Consider the following 22903-nt stretch of genomic DNA (forward strand, 5'->3'; position numbering starts at 1 on the left):
TTATCTAAGATGCATCTACACTGAATTTATCTGAAAAATAAAAAAGTTGATATTAAAAAATTTGTAAATGGAAGATTATAAGAGAGGGTTTCGTGTGCCAACAAAAGTTACTGGCGTGCCATGTTTGGCACACGTGCCAGGGCTTACCCACCCCTGACCTAGACCCTGAGTTGTTGCCTGGTGCCCGCCTCCAAAGAAAGCAGAGTATGGATGTGTGTAGATCTGGCTTACTTCCAAAGGCCTTTCCTACTCTGACATGTCTGTATTTCTATCAGCAGTAGTATTTTGGGTAGTTTTTAGCCTTAAAACTACTGTTAACTCCTTACCTTGACTCAACCTGAACAAATTACTTGCATTGCATTTACTTCATAGCCTGAACCTTCTTTCTTACCCGGATTCCCTGACTTTTACTGTTGTCTGCATTGCTGTTTCAGAATGTTTGCATGATGTCAGATACACGACTTTAGTAATCACTAAAGGGTCAAGTGGAGTGCTGCAATCTAAACTTGAGGACTCTTTACACTACTTTTTTTTTTTTTATCATATTTTGTTTTTCTAAGGGAGTTTTAAAGACTTTAGCTTTGACAAGTTTGTTGCTTTGGTGGAAGATGAGGAGCTGGATAAGCGATGGGCTGAGTCCTTAAGTTGGAAATAAGTAAATATGCTTGTTTGAACACTGCAAGGAAAACAAACCATTGTGGTTTTGTGCTTATTGAATATTAATAGGTGGAGAAATTATGTCCTGCATCTCTACATGCACATTTTGTTTTGCTTGCTAGATTGACTCTCTCTAGAACATGCCTTTACTTATAAAACCTCTTTTCTTCTCGTTGCTCGCTTCCTTTTACTTAGCCCTCCTCACTCAGTGATGTCTTCTCTTACTCTCCAACCCATTTTGACCCTCCTCTCTTATAAATTTGTAGCGTGTCTTTTCTTTACTACTCATTTGGCATGCAAGCATATTGTTTGAAGACATTTGTATTGTTATCTTATTATCGTTTAGACTTATAGTAGTGATTTAACTTTAATATATGTATATATTTTCTCTATAACTGCATTTCAAGTTTAGTGAGGGTTTATTTACTTATTTGTATCCCTCATGCCTATGTATATTTATGTTATATAATAATTATTTGTTAAGTGAATGAAAAAATATTGAGCTTATACTGTGTCATATTATGTTTGGAAGTTGTCAGCTCAATAAAATGCTTTTAGTATGGTGCAGGTCAATAGGTATTAATATTAATGAATCTTAAATGGATATTCTGTTTTTATCGTACCTTCCAGCACAAACTGTCCATTTTTAGAAATTTGTTTATGACTGCTTGTGTGAGCCCAGTGGCTGACTTTCCAAATATGTAGTTATTAGAGGAGATCTGAGCTCTTAGCTGCTCTATTACCATATGTGTTTAATATTTATGGCAGTCTTTCTACAAATATGTAAAAATGTTGGTGAGTGAAGGAAATGGTTCCCAGTGTGGCAGAAGAAAATATCTTAAAAAGATCCGCAGTTATCTGTAGTTTCCCCAAGGTTGTGTTTACATAAAAAAAAGACATTGTTTTATGTTCTAGAATCAAGAGATGATTTTATGATTTAACAAGTTCCACCAAGAACTTTTGTAAGGTTATCAGTGCCAGCATAACTACTGCAGAGATCACATAGCATATTAGTCTCTGGATTTATTGAGTTTGCTGCATTCCTTTAGTATCATTCATATTTTTCTCCCGAGGGTACCGCTTTCCTCTCTTGACTTAATAACAAGATATGGAAACTCATTTGTGCTGCAGTGTATGATGCTGGGAAATGAATGCCTGGTTATTATCTCTCTCTACAGGACCTTTCAAGACCATAGGTAGATGTTTGCCACCTCAATATAAATAGGTAGCGTTCAGATTTGTATTCTCTAGTGAGGGACAAGTTGCTTTGGTGGAAAGCACAGGCGTTTCATGTCCGGACCGTGACTCTGAACTTCACTTCATATGGCTTACCAGCTGCGTGACCTTGAACGGATTTGCTTGGGTTTTTTCATTTATAAAACGGAAACAGTGGCACCTGCCTCAAATGGCTGTTTCTGGGAACAGATGAGATAATGGAGAGAGCGCCTAGCATGATACCTGGCTCCTGGCAGATGCGCAGAATGTTTCTTTTGCAGTATGATGTGTCCAATGGGGACGTTTAGGGGACAGCTTACTGCTGTGTGTTGTCTAAATTTTTTCACTTTTATGTTTAATTCTTTGAAGGCTTTGGGATGTAAGCCCAAGCAGTTTTTGTCAAGAACCGCAGCATAGGAAATTAAATGCACAAAATAGTTTTTTGATTTAGAACTGATTTACAAAGCCAACATGGGAAAAATTAACTTTTTTGTAACTGTTTTTTTTTTTGGCGGGGGAGGGAGGGGGAGAGGTGAATGGAATGAAGATGTCTCTGCAATTTCAAAACTTCCTTTTTGTTCCTCCCCTCCCCCGTCTCTCTCTCTCCTCTTCATCTTCCTCCTCCTCCTCCTATTTCCCACTTTTCCTCCCCTTCTCAGCCAACTTAATATCACATGTAATAAGCCACATTGGAGACAAGAGTGGAAGCTGAAGTATGAGAGGTTATGTGTATGGGCAGTTTGTGCAGGCACATGCTCACATACAGACCGGGCACTTGGGTGCTAGAGATGGGTGGGTGCTGTGTGCTCACCGGGGATTGTCTGGGAGCTGCTTCAGCCCCATTCCCATGGCTCCTGCAAGAGCCTGACTTTCTATTGTGACTGCCTCCGGCATTGCGGCATTACCATTACCTGAATTGGGATCTGACCCTTCTGGGTCAAGTGTCCCTCCCAGGGCTTGGGGCCTCTTTGGAGACAGGAGCTGTGACTGGAGCTGACAGGACCTGTAGCTGCTCTGGAGTTGTTCTCTGGAGGTCTGTTTTCACCAGGAGAGAAGGAAGGTCCACCCTCAAGAAGGCAGAGGTGGTAGAGTCCTGGTTGCATTCAGGTTCTCACTGTTTGCTTTGAGACCTAAGTACCTTCCTGCCCTCCCTGCAGCTTCAGTTTCATTCCCATTTCCCTGAAATCCTTGAAACAAAAACCAAGTTCTCCGTGTGTGTCTCTGTTTCTCTTTCCATCTCTGGTCTTTCCTCTCTCTCTTCACTCCCTCTCTACCCTCCCACCCTCCCTCCCTCCCAGTTCAAGTTGGATTTTGTCACTTGTAACCAAAGGTGGCTTCCTCTCTTACCCTTGAATCTGGATTTGGCTTTAATGGAAAATAAATGGAAATTGCCTGTTTCAAGCCAGTGATCTCTAACTAGCTTTCCACAAGAACCACATTTAGAAGGCTGTGCCAGATAGAGCTACAGGCATAGACATCCAGTTTTCACCCATCACTGGTGGGGATTCCTGCCTGCTTGCATCGCCAGGAAGCCCACCCCATGACAGTGCCCTGGAGGCTGTGGATTTGCTTCTCCAGGGCCTCGCCCATGAGTGTTTTCCTCCAAGCACATGATACATAAACATTTAGGTTGCAAGAACCAGGAGAGTGGTAGAACCTGGTTCAGCAATATGATGTGACACTTATGTTTCTTTGTTCTAGCAAAATAAAGCTCTCTATTAAAGTATCGTCACCAATGATAGCATTCCTCACTAGAAGTGATAACATTTATAGATATGAAAGCTCCTGGTATAAACTAACAGCTTTGTTATTAAACCCAACTATTATCAAGTGTTACATCGTAAAAGCTTGCCCCTTTTTTCCTTACTTCGAGGTACATTTTTACTAGTCTTCTGTATTTGGCATTTCAGAAGTTAATAATCACAGGATTCATGGCCTATGTCAGTGATGGTGAACCTTCTGAGCTCGGTGTGTCAGCATTTTGAAAAACCCTAACAACTCTGGTGCCGTGTCACCTATAGAAATTTTTTGATATTTGCAACCATAGTAAAACAAAGACTTATATTTTTGATATTTATTTTATATATTTAAATTCCATTTAACAAAGAAAAATAAACCAAAAAATGAGTTCTCATGTCACCTCTGACACTCGCCAAAAGTTCGCCAAAACTGGCCTATGTAGCAGACCCCATAAGCCACTTAGAACTTTGCCCCTATAGCCAGTCTTGTTAAGCTCAGCAAAACCAATGTGAGAAGCCACTAAGCCACTATGGACTGTGGAATGACTGCTGAGTGTGGCCTGGCCAGTTTTGGGTTTGGCTGTGCTACTGATTTGCTGTGCAACTTTGTGCAATTCACTTACCTTCTCTGGCTGCCCTTGAATTTATATTAAAAGTGCTTAAACGCAAAGTCCCTGGAGGCTCTTTTTCCATTCACACAATGATTTTAAGTGCTTTCTTTGTATTATGCTTAACACTTCCTCTATTCCCTTCAGAATTAATCTTCTTTCCTCAGAAGCTTATTAACTCTAACTCTAAGCCCTGCATCTTTCTTGCACGGCCACACTTGCTTTTATTTCTTCTTTCTTTTCTTCTTTTCTTCTTTTTTTCCACTTGAGAAGGCAGAGAAAGAGAAAGAAAATGGAGGCGCGAAGCATGGTTGCAATACAGTTGCCACTTTTCCTGGTGGCCTCTTTCTCAATCTGGAGGAAGTTACTTTGGCAACCATGAATCCATCTCCCTGCCTCTGAACTAACTTTATCTTTCCTCATTATTATTTCATTTCCGTGGGATGACTTCTTACAGTTTTTTAAAATCGGATTTTCTTCTTGAAATTTCTTAGAGACCAACTTCTTTTTCTATATCTAAAAATTGGAAAGTACAGTTGAAGCAAACCCACAGGCAGTTTAGAAGTAGGACCATGCTGTGGTGTCCTCGGCGAGCGAAGTCCTTTCCACATGGGCTACACGGGAGCCTCCTTTCTCTTTGCAGTCTCTTGGTTCTGCATCAACCTACGACTCGTCTGTCGCCTAAAGGTGAAAGTTGTCTACAGCTTTCCCTTCCAAAGACTAGTCTCCCGCTATTACTGTGCACCAGGTCTTCAGCAGTGGCCATGTAGCCAGCCATAGTCCTGTAAACTGTCAGTCTAGAAAGAAATGGTGAACGCAAAGGCAGGTTGAGATGGCATGCTGGGGCAATGCTGGGGCAAGATGTCACAACACAGATTACAGCAGAAGTAGTGCTGGGGAGGGCTAGGGGCAGACACCAGGTTGGCACAGCAGGCTGGGGCAGACCCAGTCAGGGCTGCACACAAGATCCAGTCTGAAGGCAATCCCAGATCACTGCCAGGAAGGGGTTGACCAGGAAGCATCATGTGAGAACTAGTAAAACACATGGCCAGTGTTGGTGAGGCCATGTGGACTCATCTGGCACTCCTTTGGTGGTCTGAACCTAGCACAGCTGACCTCCTGTTCTTGGCTGAAACCTCAGTTCCAAACTGTGGAAGTCCAAAGCTAAGCCATCCTTAAGATTTATCTAAATTGTGTGTATCTGTGTGTGTGTGTGTGTGTGTGATGCCTATGTTTTCTTGGTTACCTTTGCCTCTAGGTTCCTGTGCTGCAGATACTATCTCTTTTTCACACTGCATTGACTCCTTTACCATTATATTTACCATAACATGAGTGAGAATGTTCTAGATTTAAACTGAAGTTTGGGGCAGGAGTGATGGAGGAGGGACTGCCTGCATATGGTACAAAAAGAGGTGAAACTCCTTCCTCAGATACTCCTGGTCCCAAGCACCTTTTGGCCACCCTTTCATTCATGCTTTCTCCCAGGCCCTTCCCAACATGCAGGACAAACAAGGCCTTGCACCTCTCAGACTGCACTCACCTGCCACCCTCCTCTTCCTCCTTTCTAAGAAAATTAAAATCTTTTCTCACATAGAATGGATCCAGCCTTCTTGTTGACATGGGTTCTAGCTGATATCTATGCTCTAAGGCAGCGGTTCTCAACCTGTGGGTTGCGACCCCTTTGGCGGTCGAACGACCCTTTCACAGGGGTCGCCTAAGACCATCCTGCATATCAGATATTTACATTACGATTCATAACAATAGCAACATTACAGTTATGAAGTAGCAACGAAAATAATTTTATGGTTGGGTCACAACATGAGGAACTGTATTTAAAGGGTCAGAAGGTTGAGAACCACTGCACTAAGGGGTATTTGTGCCTCCCTTAGTCTTGTCACATGTATCCCCCCACCTCCACTAAGCACTAACATCTTTGAAGGCAAAGACTATTTATGCTTCGTTATCTTATTCCTGGAGCAGCTACCTTTGAACATTATATAACAGTTATTCAGTACATAGCTACCGAACAAATAGATGTGCTCAGTGTGATACTAATGATTAAAAGAGTTAATAATTTCTTCTCTTAAGTTTATAGTTTAGTTAGGAAGACAAAAATAACACAGATGAGAATAATTGAGCCATGAACTTGTGGTCTTGAACAAAGGGGTGAATTTCTCAAGAATTTGGAAACACTTAACTTTATTTATATTCTTTGTTGTGTATGTAGCATTTAAATAAAACTTGGGCACCTATCCAACTTATCATTAATTCAGATACATTTTTTTTCTAGATTAAAAACAAAAATATAAAGGCATATTTCCAGAGATTTTAAAAAGGATATCAAAGATTATAAATTTCATTTTAGTATTAGCAAATGACAATCTAATTTTAATACGTTATTTTGAACTCAGTACATCTAAAACTCAGTTTAGTTTTGTTTTCTGGCTAATTATTTTAACAGGGAGACATTCCTATGGAGGTTTTAGGATAAAATATTATTTTTGCATGTGTGACACATTTGTATTTTTAAAATCTCATGGGTATTTTAAAGGGAAATCTAATTCACCTGATTTTTATCTAAATATAATTTACTCACAATAATGGAGAAATATTTGATATCCAGAGGAATCTATTGATGCTCTTAAAGCTTTTCTCCTGGGAAATAAGACATCCCATTTTCTAAGAGTAAATCACAAACCTACAATGTCTACTTGTTCTGCTTATTTAAGGAAGCCTGAGTTAAGCATCAGATTGGGCAGTCCAGAGCAGTTTTTTTGTTTTTAATTTTGAGACTTTCTTTTAAAAGCATGCATAGGACATTTTCTTTGAGAGGGTTTTCTTTTTTTCCTTATTCTGACAGTTTTATCTGTTATCCTATTTTCCCCCCAAACAACAATTTAGGAAGATTTCAGATAATAAAACAATTTTGATGTTTGTGGATTAATGGTGTCTGTATTCAAGATGTTTCAGACCTGTCAGAAGCTTGGGAATGACATTTGAATGTGTTTCTTAATTTTAAAACACCTTCTATGACAGTGATGGCGAACCTTTTGAGCTCGGCGTGTCAGCATTTTGAAAAAGCCTAACTTAACTCTGGTGCCGTGTCACATATAGAAATTTTTTGATATTTGCAACCATAGTAAAACAAAGACTTATATTTTTGATATTTATTTTACATATTTAAATGCCATTTAACAAAGAAAAATCAACCAAAAAAATGAGTTCGCGTGTCACCTCTGACACGCGTGTCATAAGTTCGCCATCACTGTTCTATGAGAATTAGATACCAGTCCTAAGTGAATATTTTGAATTTAAAAGAGGAGGTTTAGGCCAAGGTAAAGCCAAATTTTGTACTCTTAAAAGACCTGAAGTCCATTTCCAAATAAAAAAATAGGTCATGATATTAATATTTTGTTTTGGAAGTGAAATGTGAAAGAAGTTGGGCATTATCAGATTCTAAGAGGATCTTGGGTGGCCACCCAGGAATGGGGCACCTCTGACTTCTCTCTGGGCTCCTCCCCACTTCCGGATCTAAGTCTTCCGGCCCCATAAGGACAGTGTTGTTCCCAGCCCTTCTCTTCAGGGGTAGGCTTCTCATCTCTGACTTACCTTGTTCCTTCCGGTTCCCCTTCTCCACTGGAAGCCAGCTGGCTGGAAGTCTGGGCAGGGGCCCAGCAATTGCTCCACAGCCCTTTGCTGCCCTCTGCTGCCTGCAGCAAATGGCTTTCAACCCTCCAGGCCCAGCTGGCCCCATAGGATGTGATTGCAATAGTTTCTCTGCTCCTTCCTTTAGTTCAGCAAATAGTTTACAACCTGATAAATCTTCCTGAAATATCATTTCACATGAGAAGCAGCTCGATTGCAGCAGTTAGGTGCACAGACTGGAGGCAGACTGCCTGGGTTCTGTTCCAGCTCTGCCATTTATGAACTGTATGATCTTGGGCAGGTTAGGTGAATTCTGTATGCCTCAGTTTCCTAGCCTAAAAAATGGGTTGATAATATCCTTATGAGAAAGATATTATTATTATCAGGATTAAATGAAATAAAATGAGAAGTGTTTAGAACAATGTCTGGCACATAGTAAGTACTAAATAAATATTAGTTATTCTACTTATCACCCTCCCTTTTAGTAATTTGTGCTTTTTTATTGCATACTAGCTATTGATGGACCATATATTGTTTATCCATTCACCATGTGGTGGGTTTTGGAATTGTTTCCAGTTTTTGTCTATTAAGGATAATTCTTTGATGAAAGTTCTTGTGCAAGTCTTTGTGTGGACATGTATTTTCTCACAGGTAGACTTAGGGATGGAAATTTATGGCTTCTATGGTAAGTATAAGTTGAACTTTTAAAGAAACTACCAAACTGTTTACCATTTTACATTCCCACCAGCAATTTATGAGGGTTTCAGTTTGTAGCATCCTTGCCAACACTTGATATTATCTGTCTCTTTTCTTTCTAGTAGGTGATGAGGGATGAATCAAAGATGCCTCTTGGATTTTCAGGTTGAGTAATTGAGTGTTTAGTGCTACCATTTAATGGAGGCTGGAAGAACAATGGGCTTTTTTTTTGAGAAAAATAAAAAGTTTGGGTTTGGCAAACTTGAATTTGAGGTACCTATTAACCATTCAGAGGCATTGTTAAATAGATACTAGTATTGGGATGTCTGGGCCATCTGTATTCTTTCCATCTTCCTGAATTCATTAAATAATGGAACGTGGAATAACTACTTCAATTTTCTGTTCTCTGGATATATGTCCGATGGTCTGGAAAAATCACCTAACTTCTTTTTTTTTTTTAATCTTTAGTGTTCAGGTTATTACAGATGCTCCTCTTTTTTTCCCCCATTGCTCCCCTCCACCCGGTCCCCACTCCAGGCCTCCCTCCCCGCCCTGCCCCACTGACCTTGTCCATAGGTGTGAGCTCTTTGTCCAATCTCTTCCCGCATCTCCACAACCCCTTCCCCCTGAGAATTGTCAGTCTGCTCCCTTTCCATGCCCCTGATTCTATTACATTCACCAGTCTGTTCTGTTCATCAGGTTTTTTTATTCATTTGCTTTTTAGGTTCACTTGTTGATAGATATGTATTTGTTGTCACTTTGTTGTTCATAATTTTTATCTTTACCTTTTTCTTCTTCTTCCTCTTCGTAAATAATACCCTTCAGCATTTCATATAATACTGGTTTGGTGGTGATGAACTCCTTTAGCTTTTTCTTGTCTGTGAAGCTCTTTATCTGACCTTCAATTCTAAATGATAGCTTTGCTGGGTAGAGTAATTGGTTGTAGGTTCTTGCTATTCATCACTTTGAATATTTCTTGCCACTCCCTCTGGCCTGCTTAGTTTCTGTTGAGAAATCAGCTGACAGTTGTATGGGTACTTCCTTGTAGGTAACTAACTGTTTTTCTGTTGCTGCTTTTAAGATTCTCTCTTTGTCTTTTGCCCTTGGCATTTTAATTATGATGTGTTTTGGTGTGGTCCTCTTTGGATTCCTCTTGTTTGGGGTTCTCTGCGCTTCCTGGACTTGTAAGTCTATTTCTTTCACCAGGTAAGGGAAGTTTTCTGTCATTTATTTCTTCAAATAGGTTTTCAATATCTTGCTCTCTCTCTTGTTCTGGCACCCCCATAATTCGGATGTTGGTAGGCTTGAAGTTGTCACAGAGGCTCCTTACACTATCTTCATATTTTTGGATTCCTTTTTCTTTTTGCTCTTCCAGTTGGGTGTTTTTTGCTTCCTTGTATTTCAAATCTTTGACTTGATTCTTGGGATTCTCTAGTCTGCTGTTGGATCTCTGTATATTATTCTTTATTTCAGTAAGTGTATGCTTAATTTATGATTGGTCCTTTTTCATATCCTTGAGGGTCTCACTACATTTCTCAGAGGTTTCTAGAAGATTCTTGAGTAACCTTATAACTCTATAAGGTTTTGATTTTGAACTCTATATCCAGTATTTTGCTTTCCTCCATTTCTTTCATTTGCGACTTGTTTCTTTGTCTCCTCATTTTGGCTGCTTCCCTGTGTTTGTTTCTATGTACTGGATAGCTGCTAAGTCTCCTTGAGTTGATAGAGTGGCCTTGTGTGGTAGGTGTCCTATAGGGCCCAGTGGCTCAGCCTCCCCAGTCATCTGAGGTGGATGCTCTTGGTGCACCCCTTTGTGGGCTGTTTGCACAGTATTGTTGTAGTTAACCCTTGATTGCTGTTTGTATCACTGGGAGGAATTGAGCTCCAGGCCAATTGGCTGTGATGACCAGCTGTGTCTACACTGGAAGATCTGTTGCACAGGAGACTTCCTTATGGGGCAGGACTTGCTTCAGTGGGGCTTTGGTGCTCACTGAGTCTGCCCCTTGAGTGTGTCTCTTATGGATGTGAAGAGTTGTAATCTGGTATGATCTCACTCTGACCACTGGGTACACTGGCTTCTGGATCTCCAAGGAGGTGCAAGGCCAGCCACTGTCTGGGGCCGCCCAGCAGGAGCTACAGAGACATCTGCAGATTCCTCCTCTTTGTATGGGATTTGGAAGTGCCCAGACGAGGCCCATCTGTGAAGCAAGGCAGGCTGCTGCTGTCAGGCCTTGGGCCTTCTTTTGGAAGCTCTGGGGCTCTCTGACCCAGCTGCAGTTTGACAGGTTTTAGGCAGAGAAAGGACAGGCCATTCATATGCAAAAGCTGATGCACACAGCTTGGGTGGGGTTGCAAATTGGGTGGGGTCTCTGGGAATCACCAGGGTGGAGCAAACAGCAGTGGCTACCAGTCAGCCTTGCACAGGAGTGGTCCCTGGTCTCCACGTCCTGCGCCCTGTGCAGGAACAATGATCGCTGTGAACACCCCTGAGAGAAAGCCGCCCTCGCGTTCCTGTTCCGATGCCAGATAGTCCAGTTTCTCCCTGTATGTGTCTGGGTCCCCCAGAGTCTTGCCCGGAACTGGAGTTCAGAGCAAGCGGGAGCTTGTATCTCCCTCCTGATTAAAAGAGCAGCAGATCCAGGTGCCAGGCCTTTCCATGCCTCTGCACCTCTTACCAGTCTCGATGCGCTTTCTTCACCTCTCTAGTTGTGGAACTTCCACTCAGCCAGCTTTCCCGTGGTTCTGGGTGGTAGTTGTTCTGCCTTTTAGTTGTAATTTTGATGTGGTTGTGAGAGGCAGCAAGTATAGGTGTTTATGCCACCATCTTGGTTCTTCTCAAAATCACATAACTTCTGATGTCAGTTTCCTCATCTATAAAGTAAGATAATCTGTCTTTCTCCAAACATTGGCTAAAGAGTGAATGAATTAAAGAATGTGAAAGTGCTTATTATCATGGTTATTATTATTAATGCAAAATTACCTTTTGTTTATGTCATTTGTGTTCATTGTGGCTTCTACCCCATGTTTTTTAACATAAGCAGTTCTCAGTAAATCCCGATTTAATAAATAAATGAATGCAGATAATGACTAGTGTGTAATGATGGAGAAGAGAGAGAGGAGAAGGAGGAAAGAGTAGGTATAATTTGAATTGGCCATCATAATGCCACATTTGAACTTTATGGAAAGGCAATTTATCTTTTATGTTATGATACCAGGAAGAAGCATGGAAAAGTCAGGATTCAGGGAAATATTTAGATAATAACACTTATCATATAAAGCTTAGTAATTTGTAAGTGTCTTAGATATCTTCACACTAGACTTTAAGCTTCTTGAGAGCTGGGGCACTTTCTAATGTGCCTCTGGGTTTCCAACAGCCTTTGCTTACTGCTTTAAACATAATACGAACACAGCAAATATGTGTAAACGAATACATATACTTTTAAACTTCTCTCTTTATTCTAATTAATGTTGACAAGCATTTGACTTTTGGTTGGTTGGTAGATGACTCTTCAGCAGGTTATTTCCTTCCTGTGACCTTAAGATGTCATGGTCAGGCTCTTAACATAGCTGATGGATGGCCTATAATTGTAATTACTTGTTTATATACATGCTTCGTGATGGCAGGGGCTCCATGTCTCTGGCATAGGCCTGCACATTGTGGTTTTTCAGATCATGCTTGAAAGAATTGTTCTCAGTGGACAGCTGTATTCAAGATGTAATGAATAGTTGGGAAAGAAGACCAGATCTGTTCTCTTTGGGGTTTCAGATTACATATCTAAAGATCTAAATCTAGGGAAGGAAAGAAAGTAGGTAAATGATCAAGTAAACTCTATTCTTCCCCCCCGCCCCCCTCCCCCATTTTCTGTCTTGTGGACAGGAGAGATATATTCTTGATATATTTAGGGAGTGGATCCTTATTACTGTCATAAATCTTAGATGACAATATTAGCTCATGTAAATATTTTGAGACATCCAGAACCCAAAGTTCATGTTAGATTAGCTCACTAGGGAGTGTTTTCCTTGATTGGCTTAAAACAAAAAGATTTTAAACTGTTTTTTAGAAAAACTTTTTTGCTGTTGAACAAAATCTTGTCTGAACCCCATACATATAATTCATAAAAAAAGTTACTCTAGTTAATGCAAGACTGATGTCCTAGAACCTCACCTGCTTATCATTTCTGTGTCTTCTGTAGATATCACATCCAGGGGACCCCAGGGGATTCCCTGGAGGATAGTTTAGAGGAGGTCTGTGCACTTGACCTCCTGTTCTGCCACACTCAGTAGACTTCTGCTGAATTTGTAGAAAGATTTAACCATGCTACCATCTGCCACCACTAACTTTTAGGCTATATAAAACTTCTAAGAATCAGTCCTTTCTGATTATACTTTTTTTTTTTGTTTTGTTTTGTTAATCCTCACCTGAAGATATTTCTTCATTGATTTTTAGAGAGAGTGGAAGTCGGGGGTGGGGGGTGGGGGAGGAGGGAAAACAGAGAGAAACATTATGTGAAAGAGATACATCAATTGATTGCCTCCCGCACACATCCTGACCAGGCTAGGGATGAGCATGCAATCGAGGTACATGCCCTTGACTGGAATCAAACCCATAACCCTTTAGTGCTTCTCAACCTTCCTAATGCCGCGACCCTTTAATACAGTTCCTCATGTTGTGGTGACCCCCAACAATAAAATTATTTTTGTTGCTACTTCATAACTGTAATTTTGCTACTGTTATGAATTGTAATGTAAATATCTGATATGCAGGATGTATTTTCATTGTTTGTGACCCACAGGTTGAGAACCGCTGCTTTAGTCCATAGTCCAACACTCTTATCCACTGAGCAAAAATGTCTAGGGATGATTGTACTTTCTATGTGAAGTTGAATAACCTTTTTAGGTTTGGGGCTACTAGTAAATCAGATAAACAGTGCACACTGAGAGGAAAATGCCCCATATTTATGAATGTACCATTGTGAACTTACAGTCTCATGGTCAGTATCTTTGTGGGAACAGAGTAGTGTCCTGTCTAAGTGAGTGGCTGGGAGGGGAAACCATAGGGAGATGGAGGAGAGGCAGGGACTGAAGGGTTGAGTCAGATCATGGGTTAGCACAGAGAAGGCCTTCGTAGGCCTGCTGGGATCAGGGTACGTGGGAAAAGCAAGGTGAATCATGGGAAGATAAGATTTGCTAATGTAGAGGAGGGTGACCATCAAAATTTTGAATTCAGTTAGGGAGGGAAGGCAGTGTGACTGAGTGTTTCAGAAAGGGCCTGGCAGTCCAGGAGAGCAGGCTGCCTGAGGAGTCAGAACCAAGACAGCAGGCCAGAGGGAGCGGTGTTTTAGTGCAGTCAGGAATCCTGGAGTTGGCTGGGATAGAAGCAAGTCAGAACAGAGTAAGGCATTAGAATGTCCTGGGTAGATTCCTGAAGCAGATTTATGGACAAGGCTTTATAGCTCATGTATAGTATTTCCTCTATGTAAGAGGCTTAAAGGGCTTTCGTAGGTTTACCTTGGGAAGTAATCATTCACAACCCTCAAAAATACTGGAGAAAGTGACTGCAACTTTATTTTTATTGAGATATAATTCTCATACCATAAAATTCACCATTTTACAGTATATGATCCAGCAGTTTTAATATATTCACTAGGTTGTGCAACCATCACCACAAATTCCAGAACATTTTCATCTCTGAAAAGAACCTGTAACCTGGGCATGTGCCTGGACCAGGGAATCGAACCTTGACCTCCTGATTCATAGGTCGATGCTCAACCACTGAGCCATGCTGGCTGGGCAATTTTTACTTTTCTTAATGACTTCCCTGGAGTTTGCAATACACATTGACAACTGATCAAAATCCACATTCAAATAACACTATGTACCACTTCACAGGTAGTGTGAGTACCTAATAATAACAAAATAATCCTAATTTCTCCCTCTTGTCGCTTGTATCATCATTGTCATTCATTTCACTTATACTAGTATATAAGCATTCATAAGTTTATATCCACACACCATACACACATAAAGCATACAATTGAGTACATTGCTGCTATTTTTTTAAAATCAGCACAGAAGTCTTTTTTATTTTTGTCCCACTTACATGCCATGAATTCATAGGGAATGGGTTCCAGCAGCTCAGGCTTCTTTCCATTGTTCTCACAAAGTGTGCTTCTCTGGGTGGAGCAGGCTGATGCTTCAGTTGAACCCAGGTACCTTTCTCTTTGGTTTCCTTCTTTTTCTGATCATTTTCCTTCACACGTTTCAGGAAGCTATCTCGGCTCTTAGAGAGCTCAATATGCTCAATATGTACATTAACTCTCTTGGCAAGAATCTTGCCCTTAACTTGCTTGTTCACAGTAATGCCCACTGCATGCTGGGTGACACTGCAGGCTCTTCCAGTGTTGCCATGGTAACATTTGTGGGGCATTCCTTTTTGAACACTGCCCATTCCCTTGATATCCACAATATCACCTTTCTTGTAGATTCGCATGTTTGTGGCCAAAGGAACAACTCCATGTTTTCTAAAAGGCCTAGAGAACATATAGCGGGTGCTCTCCTCATTCCCTTTGTGTTAGTCTTTGGCAAATTATTGGAAGATGGTGGTTCTGGCCGAAAGGAAGCTTGCTGCTATTCTTTTGGACAAACTATTATCTGTTAGATCACTTAAAATAAAAAAAGTAAAAACTTTTTAAAAATTAAATTTATTGGGGTGACATTGTTAAACATGATCATATAGGTTTCAGGTGTGGGTTTCTATGTTACAAGATCTGTATATTGCACTGTATTCCCATCACCCAAAGTCAACTCTTCTCCTGTCAAAATATATTAGGACTTACTTCTGCCCCCACCCCCTTCCCTCTGGCAACCACCACTCTGCTGTTAGTGTCCATGAGTTTCAGTTTATATCCCACATATGAGTGAAATCATATGGTTCTTAGCTTTTTCTGTCTGACTTATTTCACTTAGCATAATATTCTCAAGGTCCATCCATGTTGTTGCAAATGGCAGTATTTCACCCTTCCTTATGGCTGAGTAGTATTCCATTGTGTATATGTTCCACTTCTTCTTTAGCCAGTCCTCTATCACAGGATACTTTCATTGTTTCCCTATCTTGCCCACTGTGAATAGTGCTGCAATGAACACAGGGATGTATATATATCTTTGTGAATACATGATTTCAAGTTTTTCAGGTATATGCCTAGAAGAGAGATTGTTGGGTTCTATGGTAGCTCTATTCTTAATTTAGAAAAATAAAACCTTTTTGTTTTACCTGTACTTATTCCTTCTTCAGTGCTCTTCCTTTCTTTATTCAGATTGAAGTTTCTAATCATGAAAAGATGTTGGGTTTTGTCAATTTTTTTTCTCTCTGTATATTGAGATGAAAAAGTGTTTTCTGTTCTTTATTAATATGGTATATTACATTGATTGTGTTTTATAGTATATGTTGAACCAACCTTGTATTCCTGGGATAAATCTCACTTGATCATGGTTTATAATCCTTTTTATATGTTTCTAGATTCAGGTTGGTAGTATTTTGTTTGAAATTTTTGCATCTATATTCACAAGGGATATTGGTTTGTAGTTTTGTTGTAATATCTTTGTCTGATTTCTTTATTGTTTTTCTATTCTCTATTTTATTTATTTTTAGTCTAGTCTTTATTATTTCTTCATTGGTTATTTAGAAGTGTTATTTGATTCTCATATATTTGTGATTATTCTAATTTTTTATGCTGGTATTGATTTCTACTTTTATTCCATCATGGTTGGAAAAATGCTTTGTATGATTTCAATGGCTTTAAATTTATTGAGGCTTGTTTTATGGCCTAACATATTGTCTGCCTGGAGAATGTTCTGTGTACCTTTGAGAATGTATATTCAACTGTTGTGTGGAGTATTTCATAGATGCCTGTTAGGTCTGTTTGCTTTATAGTGTTGTTTAAGTCTTCTATTTCCTTCCTCTTCTTCTATTCATTATTGAAAGTAGAATTTTCAGGTCTCCAACTATTATTGGAAAATTATCTATTTGTAAGAATTGTCTTTTTCTTCAATTATTTCATTTTTTGCTTTATGTGCTGAGTCTCTTTTCTTATGTGTATATATGTTTATAATAGTTGTATCTTCTTGATGAATTGACTCTTTTATCATTATAAAATGTCCTTACTTGTCTTTAGTAACAATTTTTGTCTTAAAGTCTATTTTGTTTGATATTAGTGTAGCCATTCCAGCTTTCTTTCTTTTTTTAAAAAATATATTTTATTGGTTTTTTACAGAGAGGAAGGGAGAGGGCTAGAGAGTTAGAAACATCGATGAGAGAGAAGCATCGATCAGCTGCCTCCTGCACACCCCTTACTGGGCATGTGCCTGCAGCCAAGGTACATGCCCTTGACCGGAATCGAACCCGGGATTCTTCAGCCCCCAGGCCGACGCTCTATCCAGTGAGCCAAACCGGCTAGGGCCCAGCTTTCTTTTGGTTACTGTTTTCATGGTGCATATTTTTCAAAATATGCTTTTACTTTCAACCTATTTGTATCTTTAAATCTAATATATGTCTCTTGTATACAATATGTAGTTGGATAATTTATTTTTATCCATTCTGTGAATTGGATTTTAATTGAAGTCTTCAGTTCATATAAGTTTAATATAAATATTGATAAGATTGGAGATACTTCTTCCATTTTCTCTTTATATTTGTTTCTTTTTTTTTGTTTGTTTTGGTTCTTCTGCTTTTCAATTACTGCATTTTTTTGTGTTAAATAAATATTTAAAAACATTTTTCTATGGTAACATTTTAGTTCTCCCTCCCCTTTTTAAGTGGTTGCTCAGAGGATTACTGTTAACATCTTTATTTATAATAATCTAATTTAGATTAATACCAACTTAACTTCAATAGTATACAAAAACGTTGCTTCTATTTAGTGCTTTTCTATCCCCCCTTTATCCTGCTGTCACATTTTACCTCTTCATAAACTGTATGCCCACCAACACAGATTTATAATTATTGCTTTTTGCTATTGTCTTTCAAATCAGGTAGGAGAAAAAGAGTCACAAACAAAAATACATTTATGCTGGTTTTAATATTTGTGTTTATAGTTACCTTTATTTATGCTCTTCATTTCTTCATGTGGGCTAGAGTTATTGTCTAATTTTCTGTTATTTTAGCCTGAAAGAGGAGTTCCTTTAGTATTTCTGGTAGGGCAGCTCTAGCAATAAACTCTGTTTTTGTTTATTTGGATCTTAACATCGCCTTGATTTTTGAGGGAGAATGTTGCTGACATAGAATTCTTAGATTTTTTTCTGTCTTTTAGTACTTTGAAAATGTTGTCCCACTCCCTTCTGGCCTCTGTCATTTCCAATGAGCAATCAGCTGTTAACCTTGTATATGAGGAGTCACTCCTCTCTTGCTGCTTTCAAGAGTCTCTCTTTTTCTGTAGTTTTCAATCGTTTTATTATATGTTGCAAACACTGTCATCCTGCCCACCTCTATTTGAAAGGATAGCGCAGGACTTTTGTTGCTTTAATTCATCCCTTATATCTCTGTAGCATTTCTCTGATCTATCAAATTTATGATATAGTAATATGTGGTTTTGTTTTTTTATCATATTAGATAGATTTAGAAAACTTTAGAGTAATATTTGTGTGATCCATGGCCATAATTCATTTACCTAAGAGATTTGTTGAGCACCTACATATCAAAAGTTCTATGCAAGACTTTCAGTTTCCTTAGATTAGTGACAGATGGTCCTGCCTGTGAGGTGACACATTTACTTGGTAGAGGACACATACTCAGCTAACTATAATACAATTAGAATGAAGGTATGCTGAGTATAAACAGAGTATTTTTGGAGCATAGAGGAGAAAGTCACTCATTTTTATATTTGACAGATAAGCAAACTGAGGATTATATAGATTAAGCAATTTGAGACTTTGAGGTTACATACATTAGAAAGACAGGGCCAAGGATGATAACCTGTTATTATGGTTCTTTTTATGAAACCATGGTGAGCATAGAGTGTTGTTATGCTGTATTTTAAAGCATCAGAGGTAAAAATGATTTTTAAAAATGAAATATTAGAAAATGATTTGGCAAATGTTGATGCTGTTGGTGCCAGGATTTGCGTATTGTACCACAGTTTCCTGTTTTCAAATGTATTAATTGACCCACAAAGGACAGGTAAATATGTGAAGCACAGAATGGCTATTTTGCTTCAAAAGATGTGCATGCTACAAATAAAAATAAACAGTATTTATACTTCACTAGTATGAATTTAGCAAACAAGTGACTATATTGAAAATTGAGGTTCAAATATTAAAATATACTTAATTTTACTAAATCTACCCTAAGTAGTTTCTTTTCATTTTAATTGATATTTATGCTTTGAAGAGAATTCCCCCCTTCACTTCATAAAATTTTGTAGATGTTGAGTTTATAAAGTTAGAGTTTCCTTAATAATAGGAATTGATGATCAATCAGAACTATGCTCTTTTCCCATAGGGTAAAGCATTACTTACTTGAGCATAGAGTTTTAATTTTAATCTGGATGCCTCCTTTTCTATTCTCCCATGATTCTTTGCAGCGGGGCAAGAGAAAGCAAGTCTTATAAAAAGAAATACAGTATGTGGTGCTTATTAAAATTACATACATCTCAGAGAAGAATTTTGATTTACTGCAGGTTGTGCATATGTTGCATATGGACATTTCTAGGGAACAGATTCCTTATTACTAAACAGCGAATGGCTTCTAGTACTCCATTATTGCTCCGGGAACATGTTAGTAATGATTATGAAAGGTAGGATACCATGAAATCTGTAAGGTGATTTGGCAGAAGTCGATGCTGTTGGTGCCAGGATTTCGGTACCGTACCACATTTTCCTGTTTTCAAATGTATTAATTGATCCGCAAAGGACATCTTTTGGAGACAAGCATTCAGACAGACTGGCACAGGCTGGACCTCCGCCAAGACTGCTCGGAAGGTTGCCATACTGGGAGCAAAGAGTGAGAGAGAGAAAGAGGGAGAGAGAGAGGCAGAGGGAGAGCTGAGGAAAGAAAAAAAGGCAAGACTTGGCACAGCTCAGTCAAATCAGCTTCTTTTGTCTGCTTTCTCGGCTTGAGCTTCAGGAAAGAAAATCGTCCTGGGGTACAGAAAAACTCAGAACTTTTTGGTTTTCAAACTTAGAAGGTTTTTTAAGTCTCTTGGGCTATTTGAAAGTGTTGGTACATTCAATGACGTTTGGTCACCAGTATTTAGGGAAATAAAAGCCTTTTTCAAAATGAAGCTTCCACAGTGTCCATGCATTTGGGAAATACTGTACTTGATTTTTTGCATGTATGACTATACCATGAGAGACAGGATTAATATAGAAGATGGCAAGGCAAATTTCTAATTAGAGAGAATATTAATTTTCTACAAAATAAAGTTTGTTCATCAATACAAACCTGCTTTCAAATCAAATCAGACATCCTTCGGAATGTGTTCAGAACGTAAGTTTTTAGATTTTATTTTATTTTTTCCCATTTATAGACATTCACTTTTCAAGGAGCCTTTCTAAGATTTTATGCAACCTAGCCAGGAAGTCAGAGTAAAAGTTGTTTTATCCATGTGTTTAAGAAAACGTTTTCTTAAAGCAACAGCTTTTATTTCTGCTGCTTCATGCTGTCCTAAACTACATCCCCCAGCAATGAGTGACAACACTGAAGACCAGAAAGGCAAGCTGAAGACACCCGACTTCGCTTGAAGGGCAAACAAGAAATGTGAGCTTGGTCATTATTTTTGTGTGTGTCTTTGCTCTGAACCAGTTTTTGGAGGTGGGTGGGGAGGTGGGTGGGGAGGTGTCTGTGTCTAAAAGATGTGTGCGATTAGGGAATTCTCATTGTGAGAAGGAAATGATAAAAGGTAATTTTTATGATGTTGGCAGAAATGGCTGGGAATGGTAGAGAATAGAAGTTTAAATCTTTTGGATAAGAAATAGTGAGCTGTGATTGAAATACTTGGGGAAAAAATCCATTATTTTTAGTTCATTAGATTGTATAATTAAAACGATTACTACAGCTTGGCTCTCTCAAAATGTTTTAAGTAGAAGGAAAATCTAAAAAGTTCATCGATTTTCTTTTCAATATTACCCAGTATTTTATTTGCATTTATACTTTATATCTAATTTTTAACAATAAATGTTTCCTGTTAGGCCTGGTTATGATTACATTGTGATAGTTCTGCTGTTAAAAATCAGCATTATTGTAGGATAGGTTAATTGTAAGGCACGTTTTTTTGTGGACCACCCTCTTTGTTATAAATATTCTATTTCTAAAGAAGAGAGTTTGAGTTGTAGTAGGTTATGATTTCCTGTAATATTATATTTCCTTTTTATTTTATATACTAAAAGAATACAGGAAAATCGTATACATCCACATAAGTACTAATCATTTTGGGCAATATAAAAGACTGCCCCAGGATCTATGCTTTTGTTTTGAGTATGCAATCATGGATTTGTTAATCCTTTCACAATTTTTGTTTTTGTTTTTGTTTATATTATTGCGCACTTTGAGTAATGAATTTCTGAAATGATTTTTATAGTATTATAATGATACACAGCAATGGCATTTAATATACAAGTATAGTAAAAATATATATGAAAAGGTGTTTGCATAGTTAAGCTTAAGTATTTACTTCAACTTTTTTGCTAATCAACATTTTGATCTTCCATAAAATGAAATCACTAATGTTCATGTGTGTTGCCAACACGACGACCTTTGTTTTATAAGCTTCTTTATACACCATCTCACTGATACTCCTAAGATGGACGCCAAAACATAAAAGACGTGCTGATAGGCAGTGGAAAAGAGGTGTTTGCCTGGCCACTGTCTTCCTTTTTGAACTGATCACAGGATCATTCATGCCTGTACTAAAACCCAACAATATGTGAAACAAAAAGGAAGTTCAATAAGTTAAATTACAGGTACATTTTAATACTGACCGTCTTATTACCGATTTTTATTTACTTAATTTACTTCTTAAACAAGTTTGCTAAATATGCAACTTCTTTAGTTTGTTTAAGACCATTTGCCCTTAAAGTTGGAATTATTTGCTAGCTTATTTCCTAACTTCTTTGTAGCGAATTCAGTAAGAGCAAACTTATTTTTATATCCAGACTTTTTTATGTCTAATTATTTTCTTAACAGTATAATAAAAAGTAAGTGAATTTAAAAACACAGATGTCAGAATATACCTTTAGAAATATTTAATTTTTTTTTTTGTACTGGCAAAGCTACATGTATAGTGTTTATTGGACTTAAGATTTAATAATAAATATTAACTTTAATACCCAACAAAGTTTCTTACCAATATATTCTCTCCGGCCTACTTGTTACATAACTTAACATGAAAAAGGTCCCATATTAAGATGCTCCTTGTTAACTGGGTATAACAGCCACTCTTTGTACAACCTTTTTTTAAAGGTATGTTCAAGAAATTGTGTTGATTACATTTTCAAGCACACATTTAGGTTTAACATAATGCATTCTTCTTTACTTTTAGACCTTTTATTTTACAAACACATTGACATAGGTTATTAATATTTCCATATTAGTATTATCATTTCACATTTTATTTTAAAGTATATAAATACTAGTGGTATGATTGTAGATGGACTCTATCTCAGCATGTTTTTTTGTGTATATTTTGAAGTAGAATTATTAAGACAGAAATGGATTAATAGTTAACTGCTACTTGATGCCTATTATTAAGTCTCATTTAGATGTATATACCTGAACATACGAAAACACGATTTGTAAACTAATGCAAACCTCTCAGGGGGCCTTAGTCGTCTCTCATTTTATAATTAATCACTCATTTATTCATTTAAACAAATGTTTATTGAGTACCCATTTAAGTATGCTATTATTTTATTGATGAAGTTATTTTGGGTAACAGGGAAGGATGCCATATACATGGATAGCAGATGGAATGGATTTAAAATAGATGTACAAAATCCTAGATAGAAAAGAGCACTATTATAATGAGATTGATTTCAATAGGTTAAAGTATATTAACTTTTATTGCACAACATATGTATTATAGAATGTTATTATGAAAAATCAGGCAATTAGTTGTAGCCCTTATAGCTATAAGATTTTGTTAATCATTATTTAGGTTGCTGCATTTTATTGGCCAAAAAACTCCAGTAGTTCAAGTCTTCTGACAAATGTGTAAAATAAGCAATTCAAATGGTGTGAGGAAGAAATTACACAGGGAAGACTGAACCACTGCTCACATTCTAGATTTTATATATGTCAAAGTAGGTGTCATTAAACCTTCCAAGATATGGCTGTAATGTAAAAAACAATGGCCT

At 38.0% G+C, this 22903-nt stretch overlaps 1 protein-coding gene and 1 pseudogene across 5 annotated transcripts in view; one reads left to right on the top strand and one right to left on the bottom strand.

The window, feature by feature from the left end:
• The window catches only part of LOC308519229 (large ribosomal subunit protein eL21-like), a 34425-nt pseudogene extending 14886 nt beyond the window's left edge, over positions 1 to 19539 (bottom strand). Inside the window, exons 1-2 of the transcript in view lie at positions 19417 to 19539; positions 14661 to 15187 (exon numbers count right to left, since the gene is read on the bottom strand). The product of the transcript in view is annotated as a large ribosomal subunit protein eL21-like (transcript). The remainder of the gene's footprint in view (positions 1 to 14660; positions 15188 to 19416) is intronic.
• Positions 1 to 22903, top strand: part of MSRA (methionine sulfoxide reductase A) — a 391931-nt gene that overhangs the window by 15555 nt on the left and 353473 nt on the right. The window contains exon 1 of one of the 4 annotated variants that reach the window (XM_081092890.1): positions 19189 to 20039. The exons of 2 other annotated variants lie outside the window; for them this stretch is intronic. In XM_081092890.1, coding sequence (XP_080949016.1) covers positions 20027 to 20039 — 13 coding nt within the window. In that variant the 5' untranslated portion in view covers positions 19189 to 20026. Of the gene's footprint in view, positions 1 to 19188; positions 20040 to 20433; positions 20452 to 22903 lie in introns of those variants that run through there. One more of the 4 variants, XM_081092891.1, reaches the window with a different exon arrangement.

Source organism: Myotis nattereri (genome assembly GCF_964212035.1).
Source record: "Myotis nattereri genome assembly, chromosome: 5".
NCBI classification, from domain to species: domain Eukaryota; kingdom Metazoa; phylum Chordata; class Mammalia; order Chiroptera; family Vespertilionidae; genus Myotis; species Myotis nattereri.